Source organism: Salvelinus sp. IW2-2015, unplaced genomic scaffold, assembly GCF_002910315.2.
Source record: "Salvelinus sp. IW2-2015 unplaced genomic scaffold, ASM291031v2 Un_scaffold2318, whole genome shotgun sequence".
In the NCBI taxonomy this organism is placed as follows: Eukaryota; Metazoa; Chordata; class Actinopteri; order Salmoniformes; family Salmonidae; genus Salvelinus; species Salvelinus sp. IW2-2015.
The window spans coordinates 208,049-226,250 of NW_019943644.1; the positions used below are offsets into that span (position 1 = coordinate 208,049).

At 43.5% G+C, this 18,202-nt stretch overlaps 1 protein-coding gene across 1 annotated transcript in view; it reads left to right on the forward strand.

Annotated features, from left to right (window-relative positions):
* The first annotated feature begins 2,643 nt into the window (after positions 1 to 2,643).
* The window catches only part of LOC112073616 (epithelial splicing regulatory protein 2), a 16,581-nt gene continuing 1,022 nt past the window's right edge, over positions 2,644 to 18,202 (forward strand). Inside the window, exons 1-14 of the mRNA XM_024140879.2 lie at positions 2,644 to 2,810; positions 2,982 to 3,134; positions 3,603 to 3,731; positions 9,710 to 9,823; positions 12,785 to 12,899; positions 12,997 to 13,098; positions 13,463 to 13,517; positions 14,076 to 14,186; positions 14,350 to 14,482; positions 14,702 to 14,744; positions 15,319 to 15,620; positions 16,287 to 16,514; positions 16,699 to 16,897; positions 18,082 to 18,192. Of these exons, the coding sequence (XP_023996647.1) occupies positions 3,003 to 3,134; positions 3,603 to 3,731; positions 9,710 to 9,823; positions 12,785 to 12,899; positions 12,997 to 13,098; positions 13,463 to 13,517; positions 14,076 to 14,186; positions 14,350 to 14,482; positions 14,702 to 14,744; positions 15,319 to 15,620; positions 16,287 to 16,514; positions 16,699 to 16,897; positions 18,082 to 18,192 (1,774 nt within the window). The 5' untranslated portion in view covers positions 2,644 to 2,810; positions 2,982 to 3,002. The remainder of the gene's footprint in view (positions 2,811 to 2,981; positions 3,135 to 3,602; positions 3,732 to 9,709; positions 9,824 to 12,784; positions 12,900 to 12,996; positions 13,099 to 13,462; positions 13,518 to 14,075; positions 14,187 to 14,349; positions 14,483 to 14,701; positions 14,745 to 15,318; positions 15,621 to 16,286; positions 16,515 to 16,698; positions 16,898 to 18,081; positions 18,193 to 18,202) is intronic.

The window sequence follows — 18,202 nt, forward strand, 5'->3', positions numbered from 1 at the left end:
GCTTCGACCCCCAAGCCATAAGACTGTTGAACAGTTAATCAAATGGCTACCCTGACTATTTGCTTTGACACCCTTTTGATTTGCACTGACTCTGTTGCACTGGCTCTGTGCACACTCACTGGACTCTACCCACACACTTACACATGCTACACTGACACACCAACACACATAGACTACATACGACAACATGCACACACACACACACACACACACACACACACACACACACACACACACACACACACACACACAGACACACTTTCACACACGCTGCTGTTACTCTGTTTATCATTTATCCTGATTGCCTAGTCAGTTTTACCCCTACCCACATGTACAGTTGAAGTTGGAAGTTTACATACACTTAGGTTGGAGTCATTAAAACTCATTTTTCAACCACTCTACAAATTTCTTGTTAACAAACTATAGTTTTGGCAAGTCGGTTAGGACATCTACTTTGTGCATGACACAAGTAATGTTTTCCAACAATTGTTTACAGACAGATTATTTAACTTAGAATTTACTGTATCACAATTCCAGTGGGTCAGAAGTTTACATGCACTAGGTTGACTGTGCCTTTAAACAGCTTGGAAAATTACAGAAAATGATGTCATGGCTTTAGAAGCTTCTGATAGGCTAATTGACATCATTTGAGTCAATTGGAGGTGTATCTGTGGATGTATTTCAAGGCCTACCTTCAAACTCAGTGCCTCTTTGCTTGACATCATGGGAAAATGAAAAGAAATCAGCCAAGACCTCACAAGTCAGGTTCATCCTTGGGAACAATTTCCAAACGCCTGAAGGTACCATGTTCATCTGTACAAACAATAGTACGCAAGTATAAACACCATGGGACCACGCAGCCGTCATACCGCTCAGGAAGGAGATGCGTTCTGTCTCCAAGAGATGAACGTACTTTGGTGCGAAAAGTGCAAATCAATCCTAGAACAACAGCAAAGGACCTTGTGAAGATGCTGGAGGAAACAGGTACAAAAGTATCTATATCCACAGTAAAACGAGTCCTATATCGACATGACCTGAAAGGCTGCTCAGCAAGGAAGAACCCACTGCTCCAAAACCACCATAAAAATGCCAGACTACGATTTGCAACTGCACATGGGGACAAAGATTGTACTTTTGGAGAAATGTCCTGTGGTCTGATGAAACAAAAATGGAACTGTTTGGCCATAATGACCATGGCTGAAATAAAGCTGAAATAAATCACTCTCTACTATTATTCTGACATTTCACATTCTTATTAAAATAAAGTGGTGATCCTAACTGACCTAAGACAGGGAATGTTTACTAGGATTAAATGTCAGGAATTGTGAAAAACTGAGTTTAAATGTACTTGGCTAAGGTATGTAAACTTCTGACTTCAACTGTACCTTGTACCCTTGCACATTGACTCGGTACCGGTACTCCTTGTATTCAGTCTCATTATTGCTATTTTATCTTGTTACTATTTCCTTCAAAAAATATCAAATTTGTCTTACTTTTTAAGTCTGCATTGTTGGGAAAGGGCTCGTAAGTAAGGATTTCACAGTAAACTCTACACCTGTTGTATTCGGCGCATGTGACAAATACAATGTTATTTGATTCTGTAGCAAATAAATAGGAGCTTGACAAACCTGGCGATGGTTAGTCATTACCAGCCAGGGACATACATGTATTTTCTGTATTAGGTGATGCAACAGAGTTTCACTTTCAAACTTGGCACAAGAGAAGCTAAAATTCCTATATTATTTTAAAAACATGAACCAACGCCATCATTGCATCAATGCTGGGTAATAAATTCTGCAGTCGAACTTGTTCATTATGTAATCCACCATTTTTACTGGATATGTGTTCAACAAAAGTTAAACATGCCATTTTGCTACTATTTCTGTTAAGTCTACACATACAATTTGATACATACCTTGGATATATCCAACCTATGCACCACATAGAATGCATTGCAACTGCCTGTGCAAAGCAATGCTGCAAGGCAAACACTGTGTTCTCTCATCTACGCTACTGCAAGCAGTACTGATGCACCAAGTCTGGCACCAACAGGACCCTGAACAGCTTCTACCCCAATACCATAAGACTGCTAAATAGTTAACCAAATAACTACCCAGACTATCTGCATTGACCCCCTTTGACTCCACACATATGCTGCTGCTGTTTATTATATTTTTCTAGTCACTTTATCCCTACTTATAAGTACATATCTATCTCAATTACCTCGTGCCCCTGCACATCGACTCGGAACTGGTACCCCACAAGTTATCATTACTCATTGTTTATGTATTCCTCTAGTTATTATTTTTGTAATAATAATGTTGGGAAGGGAGCGTAAGTAAGCGTTTCACTGTTAGTCTACAGCTGTTGTTGCCAAGCATGTGACAAATAACGTTTGATTTTGATTTGAATGTAGCCTTACTTCTGGTGTGCCAAATCGCAAGGACACTGTCGGTGTGATCGAGGCGTTAGGTGCTGTGCTACTTCAAAGGTGTATGAACAGCCGGATTCTTATTTGCTACTACTTCCGCCAAACATGCTAAACCAATCAAGTTAGGTTACATAGGTTTTGGTGCGCTATGTTCCGCCCTCACCTTCGCCAAGCGGCCAATAGGCCAACTCCCCTGGGAGCTTGACTGGAAGTAAGTGGCTGAATCATACACAGGTAACTCAGAAAAAATAGCGAGGCAGAAAAAAAAATTCTGGGCTTGTCATGGAGTTCGCGTGAAAGAAAACAGGGATTTTTTTCCAATTTTCTTTACCAGTTAAACCAGTATCTCTGGATAGAACACGCTCAAGTACTTGATCAGGTAGAGTCTTTGGTCGAAATCTCTTTCGTGTCCTCTTGAAAATAATCTTTCTTTCCCCCTATTCGTTTACTTGACTTCAATTGAATTTCCAGACCTTTTGTTTGCTTCTCTTATCACTGGAAAAAGGTGGACCTCGTGTTATTTTTATTTCATCTTTGCTTTTAATTGTAGTTTTTACCCTTGTGGTCCCTGATGGCTTCGCACAGTGATACTCTGGTGGTGTTCTTTGGGGCAACAGCTGGTGCAAATGGGGGTAAACTGGGTTCGGATGAGAGGGAAATAATTCTCTTGGTGTGGCAAATTGTGGATCTACATGAGAAAAAGGTACGGACTTTCTCACCCGTTGTAAAGGTTTCTTCTTGACTTTTTTAGTGTTTTTGTGTCTAAGTAGTGGATTCATGTTTTAACTTGACAGCTGACATATTAATCAACAAAGMTACGCGTTCTGTAATTATTTGTGGGTCACAGTTTTAAAAGTGCGCATGGGCCTCAACTAATCCAACCGATAGGCTCATGGGTGTGTAGCCTACACCTGTCAGATTTAACTTCAGTGAAATAATTTAAATATAGGTTGAAAGAAGGCATACCTTTTTGGTTATATGTCAACGCCTTGACATTGGCAACTGTGTGTTGACAATTAACTGCTTGTTTGATGGTCTGAGTTCATGAAATTGGCCMGTCATGTTTAGTGCTGACTTGGGAAATTAGTTGCGTTTTCACCAAACTGTACTCTGTAGTTTATAACTAAAATGGGTGGCACATGCCGTGGTGAAACACCGATTCCGTTCACAGGTTGGGAAACTTCAGAGACGTCTTGTGAAGCCCGACTCTTTGGAGTTGACAGACCAGAGTAAAGAGGAGACTGGACTGTCTGTGGACGAACTCTACAAGGCTGAACCTCTGGACAAAGTTCTGCAACAGGTGAGACTGATTAGGCTACTGGTGAAGATTCCTGTTCAGGCCCTAAAACATTTAAGACTCAAATCTGGAGTCTTGTCCTTTGCTTTCCTGCATTCTCAGACTTAAATATTTTAAAACTGACTCCAAAGAAAAGCTTAAGATGCTGAACAAAGCATTGAATCTCTAATATGATAATGGCTGAACTTTAACTGGCAAAAACATCCATGCATGATAAGACTGACAGCATTCAAATGGTCTTTGTCGCCAACCACCTGGAGGGAGATAACAGAACATAACAAGCTTGATGATGAAGCTTTAGGTAAATGTCAAGGTGTGTCGATTTCTCAACAAATGGAAACCCCTGAAAGGTATCTGACCTTTACAAATGATTCCACTTGGTTTGGCTGCTGTTTGGCCTATTAAACTCTTTGACAGGCCGTGAGTAGGTGCATCCAAAATGGTACCCTATTCCCTATAGTGCACTACTTTTGACCAGAGCCCTATTAGAATAGGGTGTCATTTGGGACCGGCTCAGTGTAGTTGCTGGTTTGAGTAGGCTTGCTTGGCTAAGCAGTGACTGCCGTGGGGTTGAGGTAGGGGTGGGGAGGCAAGCAGGTCTAGTCTTGTCAGCAGCTCGCATCAGTCTGGGACATCTGGATGACTGAATGTTTACCTGGGAATGCAAAGAAATACCCGTCCTGGGTAAAGAGGACGGAGAGAGAGAAAGTGGGGGAGTGACAGAGACCCCTGGCCATAGCCCAGCACCTGTTTTCTCAGGCCAGGTAGTTGTGAGATAAGGCAGTCTGTTCCTGTTTATGATGACCAGGATGTAAGTGTTTTCAGGTTCCACCTCCCCTGGTATGTTTTGACAAAAGAAGGGCTTATGTTGCCAAACGTGTTTCTCAACCGCTCTGTCTGCCTGCAGTGTTGAGAGTATTTTTATGCACTCTGTAGGTAGGTAGTTACACCAAATCCCATCCCTGCCCCCAGCAGTATTTCAATAATTGAAAACCCCATATTACCAGGCTCTCCTTGTGATTTAGGGTTATGATTAGAGCCGCTGCCTGACTCAATGCTGTGGTCCTCTCRTATGCAACAAGCAGGTTTGTTGAAGTGACCAGTCCTTCCTCAACAACAACYTTTTGCAATAAGGCCCCTGAGTTTGACAGTGCTCTTGCTGTTGTGACACAATATAGATTTAGAGTAGATCCATACCGCAAGATGCTCTCTCACTGCTGATTTCTGATTGCTGAAGTCATCTCTAGTGTGWGTTTCTATACCWGCAAGCCGTCCCAATTCATTTGTTTTGTGAGTCTGTGGACCCTTTAAAGATTAACCAGAACAATCCATTTTTTACTGGCTTACCTCTGTCTGCTAMGTCACTTTCTCTTGCCATTGGTCAGGTTTGGTTTATTTATTTGTCTCTATTGATTTAAGCCAGGCAGTCAGTGGAGGAATGGAGACATTCAGCTAATGTGAGTCATAGGAGAGACTGCCTTTGGTGTTGTAGGTAGGAATAGCTAACTAACCTAGCAGAGACCATATCTCAGTGGACCTGTCAATGTCATAAGGCCAGAGTAGCCAAGCCAAGGACGCAGATTTGTTTTCTTTGGTGAAAGATTTATTCAGGCTGAGAAAAATGGCAATAGAGATTAGAACTAGGCTGCACCCTTTCCATTGGGGGGGGGGGGCTTTAAATACCTACTGTTCCTTGTGGGCTTGTAGCCTGCCTTCCATTCAGCATATCAACAAGTTTCTCTCCCTAAGATTGAGTTTATAAAAATAAAAAGTCAGAATCCTGTTGTAGTTTCTCTAACTGTTCTCAGATCAATGGGTTTGTCTTGAAGACACTTGGGGTTTGGACTTATTGAACCCCAGTCAGTCTTAGGCCCTCGCTTATTGGGGCCAGTATTGAGTGTGAAGAGCCTCAGATCAGTGCAGTGATAGTACACAGGCTCGGACTTGCTCTGTTCCAGGGACCCGGAACCAAAGCTTGTCAGCTCTCTGTGCTGCTAAGTCTCTCTCATAGATGGGGCAGCGTCACCCTGTTCCAGGTTGTGAAGGCACTGGGGCAGGTGCACAGCAGAAGCAGATAATGAAAGATAAAGTGCCAGCGGCAATAAAACACTCCCTCGGTCTTCTTCCTTCCCGCTCTCCAACAGCATTGCGCCTTGTAGAGAACAAGCCAGAGGATCCTGTACAGAGCCAGGATTGTAAACATCTAATCTCCACAGTCCAGTCATAAAATGACTAAAGTTTGGGACAGTGGTGTGACTGTAACCGGCCTAGCCATGAGTACTGCCTGGTACTCTCTACTCCCTTATCGTGAGCCTCATCACCACCCCTGCTCTACTCCTCTCCATGGGTCCAGCCTCAACACCATGCAAACACACTAGCTATAGCTTATACCACAGAGCAAACACAGATGGGGCCAGGTTCACGATTAAACTCCTACCTCATACTCACCCATGGCACAGTGCAGCAGAGAACCACCCACCCTCCCAATGGGGAACATGAAACCAATGGTAATCAATGAATGGTTTGGCTGGTCAGGTATATTACAGTGACTGTCTATGCACGTTCTCATTTGTTGCATGTTGACATTTCCTATTCTGACAGCCTTGCTGCTAGTGTTGGTATATTTATCAATACCTGTTTCCTTTGTTAGGCCTGTCCTGTTGGACATGTTTGCTCTAATAGTATGCTGGTTTGGCAGAGAAGATAGAGTAAAGGGTGTGTCGCTTAGTTCCTTGAAACCATTTGTTTCAATTCCTAATCCTGCTGCTGGTTGTGCAAGGTGAGGCTGCATAGATGTGAAAACAGCCGTGAGCTAACAAACACCACACCTCACCCACCATGCATTAGGCTGAACACAACTACCTTCACATCCTGGTCTGTTCCTGCTTGTACGTGTTTGTGGAGATGGTTCTTGGTAACTAAACAAATGTGATAGATATTTGCATGTCAGTGTCTGAGGTGACAGAAGAATGTTTAATATCCGATGGCTTCTGAGAATGATGCTCTACCCACCGAAACAGAGGAATAATTTAGAATTCCACAGCGCCACAACCTGTTTGGTCTGTTCCTCTCTTTGTCACATACTCAGCTGTGTCAGTCGAGACTTTCCTTGACTAATATTTGTCCTATTATCTATGGGACTACTTAAATGACTGGGTTCTATACCATAGATGTTACCAGATACATTACAGTATCTGTTGATACCCCTATGACATACAGTGTATCACCTGTCATGGCTCCCAGATGACTCATTGACCTCTGGATCCTTGGCAGCCAGTCTTTTCAGAGAAAGCCAGTCAGTAGTCTTAGGCCCCTATCTGACCAGCCCATCTCAGCCAATGAGCTTCCTGTGTGTATCAGTCCTTCCCTAACCCAGATGTTATCACAGCATGGTGAAATGTAGCGCACCAGGCCCTGAAGTGGCATGGGATCCCACAGCTCCATGTGGCAAGACAGACCTGTCCAACAATAACCCAGCATCCTGGTCCCGGTCACCACGAGGGTAATGGCAAGTGAGTTGAAATAAGAGCCCCTCATTAACATAATTATTTCCCTCAAGTTGAACTCCCGGGTGGCGCAGCAGTCTAAGGCACTGCATCTCAGTGCAAGAGGTGTCACTACAGTCCCTGGTTAGAATCCAGGCTGTATCACATTCGGCCATGATTGGCAGTCCCATAGGGCTGCGAATAATTGACCCAGCGTTGTCCGGGGTGTTGTCCATTGTAAAAAAAAAAAAAAAAAAAAAAATGTTCTTAACTGACTTGCCTAGTTAAATAAATCTCCTCGTGTAGATTAGTGAGAGCCAGGCGGGGGGTCATGTTCAGTAGGGCGAAGACATTTTGAAATTGGGAGGTATTGTTTGAACTTGACCAATGGGGACACAGATTTAAGCTTTCCGTTGCAAATCATTTTCCTACGGTGTGCCCTACTGAACAGCACCCATGGCTCCTCTCTCGGGTAGTTGAGTCGCCAGCTGTTGAGAGGTCATGTATATATCTCCTGGCWCWCTGTGTGGAGAATGCTCTAACATGCAACACACACTCCTACTGTCTGGAGGCTGGATGTCGTATGTGGCCATGTGAAATTAGCCTCACTGACTGACAATTAGTCACTAACGACCAGTAGATCTTCTGGATAGATAACATGATAAGTAGTAGCTAAACAAACCACGAATTGGTAAATAGTTTATTAGAAATGGAAAGAGTATTCGAGAAGTGTTGCCTATTTGATGTTGGCTAAATTGAGCCATTTTTTACTTTCAGTATCAGTCCGTCAAGGGAAATCTAGTTTTCTAACAAAGATATTTACATATATTTCAGGATGTTGTGTATCAGAATTCATAAAAACAGTTTTGAGAACACAACTTGTTCAAAAAGTGATTTCTTGGCACAACTTAAATTGAGCCACGGAACAGGGTATGTTAAGCCACCTACACATTTTTGTACTGAACGAAGTATTACCACTACCTTTTTCAAAACCATGCCCATCTTTATTTCCAAAACACAATTCAACACAATCAAATGAGCTTTTTTGTCTTAACACAGGCTTAACACCTAACAAACACTTGAGCTCATAGACTGGAGCTCTCTGTTAAGGGTGTCAGTTATTTATTTTACTGTCGCAGCCGACGTATATACTGTTGCGTCGTCAGCGTACATAGACACACTTGCTTTATTAAAGGTCACTGGAATATCATTAGTGAAAACAATAATGGCTTAAGCCAGCTGCCTTGCGGTACACCACACTCAACCAAATTTGTTATAGACGCTTCCGTGCTGGGTTTAGGACCTCATATTGAAGCTTATAGAGACCCCAACTGATGTATAGAACAATCTTAAAATTACCTACTGTGGTTTAGACACAAGCATAATGAAACCTCTTAACACAATACATTAATTTGACTTGGTGAAAATATATATATTTTTGGGACTTAACTTGCTTACCACTTTTTCCATGTGGTTTCTTCCTTCAGACTCAATAAAATTATGACCTCTTTCTCAATATTTGGTCAGATGATACATTTTGTGTATGGTTTCCTAGAAACAAGGGTTTCTAAGAAACCCACTCTCCCCCAATAGACAGGATACCAAAACTATATCCTCAAAGAAGGAAGCCAGCCTAGCTAGAAATACAATTGGCAGCACTAACTGGCAAATTGGAGAGGTGTGTTGGTTGAGGTGATGGTGAGGTATTATGTCTGACTGTTAAAAGACACCAGTAAAGTTTACACAACACTAGTAATGGGCCACATTAAATTCAATGATTATTACTAAACACAGACCTATTTGGGAGTCCCTGCTGTGGGGCTTGGTAAGTGTTTTTATAGGGGCTAGTGATTGGCGAACAGTGTTTTATAGGAAGCGAAGCAGCGGCTGGTTTCTCTGGCTGGGGTTGGTTGTTTTCACATTTCCTGTCTGGTTGTGACTGTTGGTCTAACTGCTAAGTGAAATCCTCCTTGTTCCAGGTGCTGATTAGCACCACAATCCCTCTTGTCTGCTTCCTTGCTATGCAAACACCTGAAAAAAACAATTCACATCTGTCCATCTCAGGACACCTCCCTACCTGTTCTTCCCCCAGAAAACACAAACCTACCTGTTCAGGGAACTTGTTTCTACCAGTAGGCTTAAAGACTTGGCTTATTTACAGTGTTAAAGGTTAGAAACACTGGGAGAGAACTCCCTGAGCACTATTATTTTAAAACAAACCAAGCATAAAAACCTTTGTAGTTAGTAGTTTTCTGCAGCAGAGCATAATTAATCAGTACTGTGTTACTCTGTGGTTTTTCAGAGGTGACATTGGCACTGCCATGTTTGTCTGCTGGGCACAAGTGGTTTACACTGGATCTCTAAAAGACCACAGGGAGCTACTTGGCTGATAACCAACAAAATAAAGTCATACTTTAGTTTTGTGTGTGTGTGTGACTCATTGTCTGTTCTCACAATAACTCTCCTCTTGTATCTTTCTCAATTCTCTCCCTACAGTTCCAGCAGTCCGTCTCAGCGGAGTTGAAGGCTCTGGGCAGAAGCTCCTACACACTGTGTGTCGACGGGCCCCTCGTCATACGACAGGCCCTTCACCCTGAGGCCTCCAAGAAGGTATTGAGTGACCCTTGATCTTCTAACCTACCATTTAGGGAAAATGTAGCAATTTTGATAGAAAATATAATTGCCCTTATTTACTGACCTAGTTAGGGGAATTTCCACCACATATACAGTTGAAGTCGGAAGTTTACATATGGTAAGGTTGAAGTCATTAACTCGTTTTTCAACCACTCCACAAACTATAGTTTTGGCAAGTCAGTTAGGACATCTACTTTGTGCATGACACAAGTAATTTTTACAACAATTGTTTAAAGACAGATTATTTCACTTATAATTCACTATCACAATTCCAGTGGGTCAGAAGTTTACATATTGTAAGTTGACTGTGCCTTTAAACAACTTGGAAAATTTCAGAAAATTATGTCATGGCTTTAGAAGCTTCTGATAGGCTAATTGACATAATTTGAGTAAATTGAAGGTGTACTTGTGGATGTATTTCAAGGCCTACCATCAAACTTAGTGCCTCTGTGCTTGACATCATGGGGAAATTAATCAGCCAAGACCTCAGAAAAAGAAATTGTAGACCTTCAAGTCTGGTTCATCCTTGGGAGAAATTTCCAAATGCCTGAAGGTACCACATTCATCTGTACAAACAATAGTACGCAAGTATAAACACCATGGGACAACGCAGCTGTCATAGCGCTTAGGAAGGAGATGCGTTCTGTCTCCTAGAGATGAACGTACTTTGGTGCGAAAAGTGCAAATCAATCCTAGAACAACAGCAAAGGACCTTGTGAAGATGCTGGAGGAAACGGGTACAAAAGTATCTATATCCACAGTAAAACGAGTCCTATATCGACCTGACCTGAAAGGCTGCTCAGCAAGGAAGAAGCCACTGCTCCAAAACCACCATAAAACAGACTACGGTTTGCAACTGCACATGGGGACAAAGATCATTCTTTTTGGAGAAATATCCTCTGGTCTGATGAAACAAAAATAGAACTGTTTGGCTATAATGACCATCGTTATGTTTGGAGGAGAAAGGGAGAGGCTTGCAAGCCAAAGAACACCATCCCAACTGTGAAGCATGGGGGTGGCAGCATCATTTTGTGGGGATGCTTTGCTGCAGGAGGGACTGGTGCACTTCACAAAATAGATGGCATCATGAGGAAAGGAAAATTATGTGGATATATTGAAGCAACATCTCAAGACATCAGTCAGGAAGTTTAAGCTTGGTCGCAAATGGCTTTTCCAAATGGACAATGACCCCAAGCATACTTCCAAAGTTGGCAAAATGGCTTAAGGACAACAAAGTCAAGGTATTGGAGTGGCCATCACAAAGCCCTGACCGCAATCCTATAGAATTTTTTTGGGCAGAACTGAAAAAGCGTGTGTGAGCAAGGATCCTACAAACCTGACTCAGTTACACCAGCTCTGTCAGGAGGAATGGGCCAAAATTCACAACTTATTGTGGGAAGCTTGTGGAAGGCTACTCAAAACATTTGACCCAAGTTAAACAATTTAAAAGCAATGCTACCAAATACTAATTGAGTGTATGTAAACTTCTGACCCACTGAGAATGTGATGAAAGAAATAAAAGCTGAATTAAATCATCTCTACAATTATTCTGACATTTCACGTTCTTAAAATAAAGTGGTGATCCTAACTGACCTAATACAGCACATTTTTACCAGGATTAAATGTCAGAAATTGTGAAACTGAGTGTAAATGTATTTGGCTAAGGTGTATGTAAACTTCTGACTTCATATGTACATACATGCACACACACACTACGGTTCAAAAGTTTGGAGTCACTTAAATTTCCTTGTTTTTGAAAGAAAAGCGCCTTTTTCGTTTAATTTTGTCTAATAAAATCTAATTGATCAGACATGCAGTGTAGACATTTTTAATGTTGTAAATAACTATTGTAGCTGGAAACGGCTGAAGAAAAAAAGGAATATCTTCTTAGGCGTACAGAGGCCCATTATCAGCAACCATCACTCCTGTGTTCCAATGGCACGTTGTGTTAGCTAGTCCAAGTTTATCATTTTAAAAGGCTAATTCGATCATTAGAAAACCCTTTTGCAATTATGTTGGCACAGCTGAAAACTGTTGTCCTGATTTTAAAGAAGCAATAAAACTGGCCTTCTTTAGACTAGTTCAGTATCTGGAGCATCAGCATTTGTGGGTTCGATGACGGGCTCAAATGGCCAGAAACAAATAACTTTCTTCTAAAACTCATCAGTTTCTTGCATGGAATAGCCTTCCTTTCTCAGAAAAAGAATATACTGAAGATCTCGTACAACGCTGTGTACTACTCCCTTGACAGACCAGAATAGAAAAAGTGGGAGGCCCCGGTGCACAACTGAGCAAGAGGACAAGTGCATTAGTGTCTAGTTTTAGAAACAGCCATTTCCAGCTACAATAGTCATTTACAACGTTAACAATGTCTACACTGTATTTCTGATCAATTTGTTATTTTAATGGACAAAAAATGTGCTTTCAAAAACGCGGACATTTCTAAGTGACCCCAAACTTTTGAACGGTCGTGTGAGTGTATATATATGGAAAAGGTATTATGTTTATCATTCTCTTGGACTTTGTTCAGGTGATGTAGGCACAATGCTATAAATCAGTCCAGATAATGAGTCTTTGGTATTTGTTTGTGTATGTTCTTTACATTTGACCTTTTAGCCACGTGTGTAAGTTGTAATTCCTGGGTCACAGTTAGCAGTATTTCTCCTGTGCTTGTGTTGAGCAGTAACGTCATATTCTGCACAGGAATGCTAGCTATCCACACAATCATCCATAGATTGCGTCATGTCCTCTTTTCCCCCCCGCTTTATCTCATCCCCTCTTTGGTCACCTCTTTATGCCACCTATTCCTGGCTCCCTCCTTCATTGCATCACTCCTATTATCCCTTCTTTTCATGAGGTCTGTCTACAGAGTACGCTACTATTCAGTGAATGTTGAATGGACTAATGACTGACCTACCTGTTGTGTGTCTGTTTCAGAACCTGGTCCTGCCGGAGTGTTTCTACTCCTTTGTGGATGTGAGGAAAGAGTTTCACAAATGTTGTCCCAATGCTGGACAGGTCCAGGACCTAACGCTGCCCTCTATCCTAGAATGTAAGTCGGAGTCAGATGAAATGTAATTTCAGTSAYRKRTTTMYWMMTRCRWWTWKRTWWWWWAAWMYKRMYWTAAAACATCCTTACATGTGTGTAGATGTGTGCATCCCAGAACTTCCCCTGTCAGAGCAGGTGATGGGGCTGAAGGAGGTGAGGTGTATGGTCCAGCTCTCCCTGCACATCCTGGCTGAGCCATACAGTAAGTCTATACATCTCTCTCCTCTTTTGCTATCGCATTTCCCCCTGCTCTCTGTCTGTGCCAGTCCCACCTGGCCACCRCACAGCCCTGTCAATCTCTCTACGCTAGGTGGCTAACAGGAATGCTGCTGAAGTTGCAGGCCAAACCTGTTGAGCATGAAACAACTTGGCAGCGTGGAGCAACACTTTAAAACAACATGTGTTGTATTGTTCAGTCTGAATATAAGTGAAGTCGATTGGCTTCTGTTGGCGGATCCAATGTCAAGCCTAATGTGAAGTCATTTTTTATCAGTATGGTCCTTTTGATTGTAAATGTGGATAGAAGTTTGATCCATATTGTAAATTAGTGTTTGAATCTCTTGCAGACCACAAATTCTCATGCTTTGAAGCTGTGAAGTACAAGCTTGAATCGGGAGCATGGTATGTATATTCTCAGTGCATCGACTTAATGTTACCTCCCTCAACCATGAGGTTGTCTGGCCACGTCTCTATACTAAACCTGTTGTTTAGTGTTTACTGTAGTTGAAGCCTAACCAACCGTCCCTCCCATGTTCAGAGCCAGGCTCATAGCATTGATTACAGCAACAAGGGAAACCACAAGCGTGTCATTAAACCACTCCAACTTTMCCATTAAGTKCTTAACTGGCTATCCAATAGCACCACACAAATCCCACTACGGTGTCTGATACCCATTGCCCTGACAACCCCTGGCATGTGTGTTGCCGTGTTAGAGTAGTGTGAAGTAGACTGTTAAACTGCATAAGTCCCCATTTTTACCATGTCTCTCTCTGACGAAGACAACTTACTGAAACACTTTGGTTTTGAACAATATAGAAGTACTATTCAAGTCCATTTACATTGTCTTCAAGAGTTTCTGAACATTACTTTCTCTCTGTCTCATGCAGCATTGAGTTTAGTGTGTAACCGTTAAACACCGTTCCCCATGTTGACTGTGCCCCTCTGGTTTGTCCCCTGCAGCAGTAAGACTGAACCAGTGGACAGTGAGACAGTGATCAGAGCCAGGGGGTTGCCATGGCAATCTTCTGACCAGGACATCTCCCGCTTCTTCAAGGGCCTCAACATCGCCAAGTATGTTACCAAAACATGACTGTGTGTGCGTCATGTGATTTAAGCCATGGTTCCACTGAGAATTGGCGACTAATACCCACAGGAAGTTGTACATGCAGCTTCGTCTCCATAGAGGGTCAAATTGTTCTGATCTTTCCTCCAACCTCTCCCTGTGTAATTCTAGGGGTGGTGTGGCCCTCTGTCTGAACGCCCAGGGCAGGAGGAACGGTGAAGCCCTGGTTCGGTTCATCAACCAGGAGCACAGAGACCTGGCCCTGGAGAGACACAAACACCACATGGGCAGCAGATACATTGAGGTCAGCATCCGTATAACACAGCAGCCCCTACATCTAACACAGCCATACTAATGCTGTTGCATCACTAATGGATCCAATACCGTTACAGCATCAGCTATGCAGCCAATACTGTTTCAGAGGAAAAAACAGTCATGCTTTCCAACTGTAGCACAATGCATGTTGCATTGGTCAGATGAAAGGCCATTTGGAGTTGATAAAAGTCTCCTCTCATCCTCACAGGTATACAAAGCCACAGGAGAGGAATTCCTCAAGATCGCTGGAGGTCAGATTTCAGACTTTTTTTCCCCTTCCCTTGACTAGATGGACTCTCCCTGTTCCTCCGCCCTGTACCGCTCCGGTTGTCTGGCTTATCCTGGGGGAATGAAGGGTGCTTTGTGAGCCTCACCCTCACCCCTCAGAGGCTAGTTGGAGGAAGGTAACTTTACCCCTGGCCCACAGTGTCTCACCTCATCCTCCCGGCGGCCAGTGAAAGGCCCAGCTCAGGGCCATACAAAGGGGGCGTGAATAGACAAAGAGCAGAGCTGATACAGGAGAGAGAGCAGGGGGGAGACTAGTGTCTGTCTGTGGACTCTAGCCAGTCGACTGGAGATCAATAATATAATATCTGTCAAGACATTGGACTTTCAGCAGATACTGTTTGCTCTAGACTCTGACTCACTGCTCTTGTTTTAATGTCTACTCTTGTATTTTAAAGTGATGTAATGCGGTCTATCATTTTATTTATTAGTGACAATAAGCAACAATAATTTGCATGTTAAAGGGACCAAGTAATTAGCTAAAGGTCTTACTTCTCACTTATAGTTAACTATGTTTCCTCTCCCTCTGTGTGACTGTAGGCACGTCCAACGAGGTGGCCCAGTTCCTGTCCAAGGAGAACCAGGTGATCATCAGGATGAGGGGTCTTCCCTTCACCGCCTCTCCCCAGGACGTGTTGACCTTCCTGGGGGCCGACAGCCCCGTGACGGACGCCAGCGACGGCCTACTCTTCGTAAAGTACCCTGACGGGCGGCCCACAGGCGACGCCTTCGTCCTGTTCTCCTGTGAGGAGTACGCTCTGAACGCCCTGAAGAAACACAAGCAGATCCTGGGCAAGAGATACATTGAGCTGTTCAGAAGCACTGCAGCGGAGGTCCAACAGGTAAAACACATCACAGTCACTGTTTATAGGTGTAGTAGACAGTCACTATGAGGTAGAGCTGTTCAGACGCACTGCTGAGGTCCAACAGGTAGAATGTAGAGCTGTTCATAAGTACTGCAGGTGAGGTCCAACAGGTARGGCATCTAGGGGCTCAATGGGGTTTCTTTACTACTTAAACTACTATCAGAGATGCATCAAGCTATTCTCTTGTACTGCAGCCAAGGTGCAACAGTTACATTCTAGTAGACAGTCACTGAGGTAGAGATGCATAGAGCGTTTGAAAGTACAGTTGAGGTCCTACAGTGTTCTAGGCACTGCCTGTCACTTGAGATCATTTCTTTAGAAAGGAGGACTACTGGAGATGAACCTCTTTCTCCATATTTAACCAGTTCTCTTATTTTAATTTGTTGTGCAATGACTATTGTCTTTATAGCGTAAGACATGACTAAAGTTGAAGAACTATACGTGACACAGCATAGAATGTGGTCCCCATGAATCAGTTTGCTGGAGGATGGTGCTCATGTTGTGACACCAGAGTTGTTTCTTTGACTATTACAGCCTCTTGTAAATGACTGTCAACATGACTCAACACCACAGAGAAACYCAGCAAWCTAATGAAGTCAGTGCCGACTTTGTCGTCTGACCTTTTGACCTCTGCCCTCTTAGGTCCTGAACCGTTACATGTCCACCCCTCTGATCTCCACGCTGCCCTCTTCCATGGTCCCCATGCCGGTCTTGGCCACGCCCCCCTACCTGGCAACTGGCAGCACGCGGGACTGTGTCCGTCTGCGAGGTCTACCCTACACCGCTGCTATAGAGGATATACTGGAGTTCATGGGAGAACACACTATTGATATTAAACCACATGGAGTTCATATGGTGCTCAACCAACAGGTACTGGTACACACACACGCCACGGTACTTTCACCCGTCTTATATTAAATACTTAGTGTAGATGAAGTGATGGGTACAAGCCGAGGATTCGGAAGCAGCTCTACACTATATTGCGACCAAAGTTCCCACCCTAACCCTTCCATCAGAGCATCATTCTCATCTCTAACCTCCCTCTCCTCTCCAGGGTCGTCCCTCAGGTGATGCCTTCATTCAGATGAGGTCAGCTGACAGGGCGTTCATGGTGGCCCAGAAGTGCCACAAGAAGATGATGAAGGACCGCTATGTGGAGGTGTTCCAGTGTTCTACTGAGGAGATGAGCTTCGTCCTGATGGGAGGAACACTCAACCGCAGCGGCCTGTCCCCTCCACCCTGCAAACTACCCTGTAAGTCCATAATAGACCTCGCTGAATCACTGCATGTCCCATTGATGTTTCAGAACTTATCACGTAAACAGGAGAATATGTAGCAAGGACAGTGGAAGTAGCTTTCAGAAATGCTTGTTCATTATTAAAACGGACATGTTTCAGTCAGGGTAATGCCGTTTTTAATGGTTTGTTCAGGGAACATATTACACAGGCAGGGTTAGCTGTAGTAATTATGCCCTCCATATTAGTTGTAACACACCCATTAAAACTCTGAAGGGTTTGTTTGCATACACATGGTTAAAGTGCGTGTGTCTATCTATCCCAGTGTACTTTGTTCTATTTGTGCCCTGTTGCTATAGAGATTAGATTCCTGCTTATCATATCACTAGAAGGCAGTGCACACTCTTGGTGTGGCTATTGGCTGTTGTGAATTCTGATGGCCACACTTTGAGAGCAGTTGCTCAAATGGCTGTTTCTGTTTGCTGTTGACTTTTTTTCCATTTATTCAACCTCATGTTTGACAACTAATCTCACTGGCTTGACCTGGAMTTATGGCAGTCACTCACTRGGGTTGCCAGGTTGGTAGCAGAGTGTACCTGGGAACGSTCATCCCCACAAGGTCACTCYGCGCCTTCAGCCCAACAAGGTCACTTGAGTTGCCAGATTGGTTTGGGGAGTGTACCTGCAAACCCACCCTCAGCCCACAAGGTCATCTGACTGTGTTTTGTGTCAATGTGGCAACAGACCCATACAGCCTGTTTGTGTGTAAATGCACTACCTCCCTCCATCCCTCACTGTGTTTATGTTGTAGGGTTAGGGTAACACCAAGGACAGAACTGGAGCAACTGAGTAGAATACTACCTTGAGGCTTTTATGTGACTAACATAGTCTTATCAATCATATGAAAACTAGAGTTTTTCCTAGCGACCATGCTTCTGCGTTGCTTGCTCTTTGGGGTTTTAGGCTGGGTTTCTGTATAAGGACTTGGGGACAACTGCTTATGTAAAAAGGGCTTTATAKATARATTTGATTGATGTTGTATGCTGCTGGGAGCTGTGTGATGGTTCAGCGTGATGTTTGAAGTGCAGGCTTAGGCATGATGGTGTAATAATATGGAGGTTATGATAAGGATCCAATGTTCCTGTGTAGTTGTATGTTACTGTATCTGAGATTCTGAACTTCGCTCTCTGTCCTCTCCCCAGGTCTGGCTCCTCCGGCCTATGCTGCGTTCCCTTCTCCTGCCATGCTCTCTGAGGCTGCTCTGTACCAGCCCCCCCTACTGGCCACCCCCAGAACATCCCAGCCCCCACACAGCCCCCACCC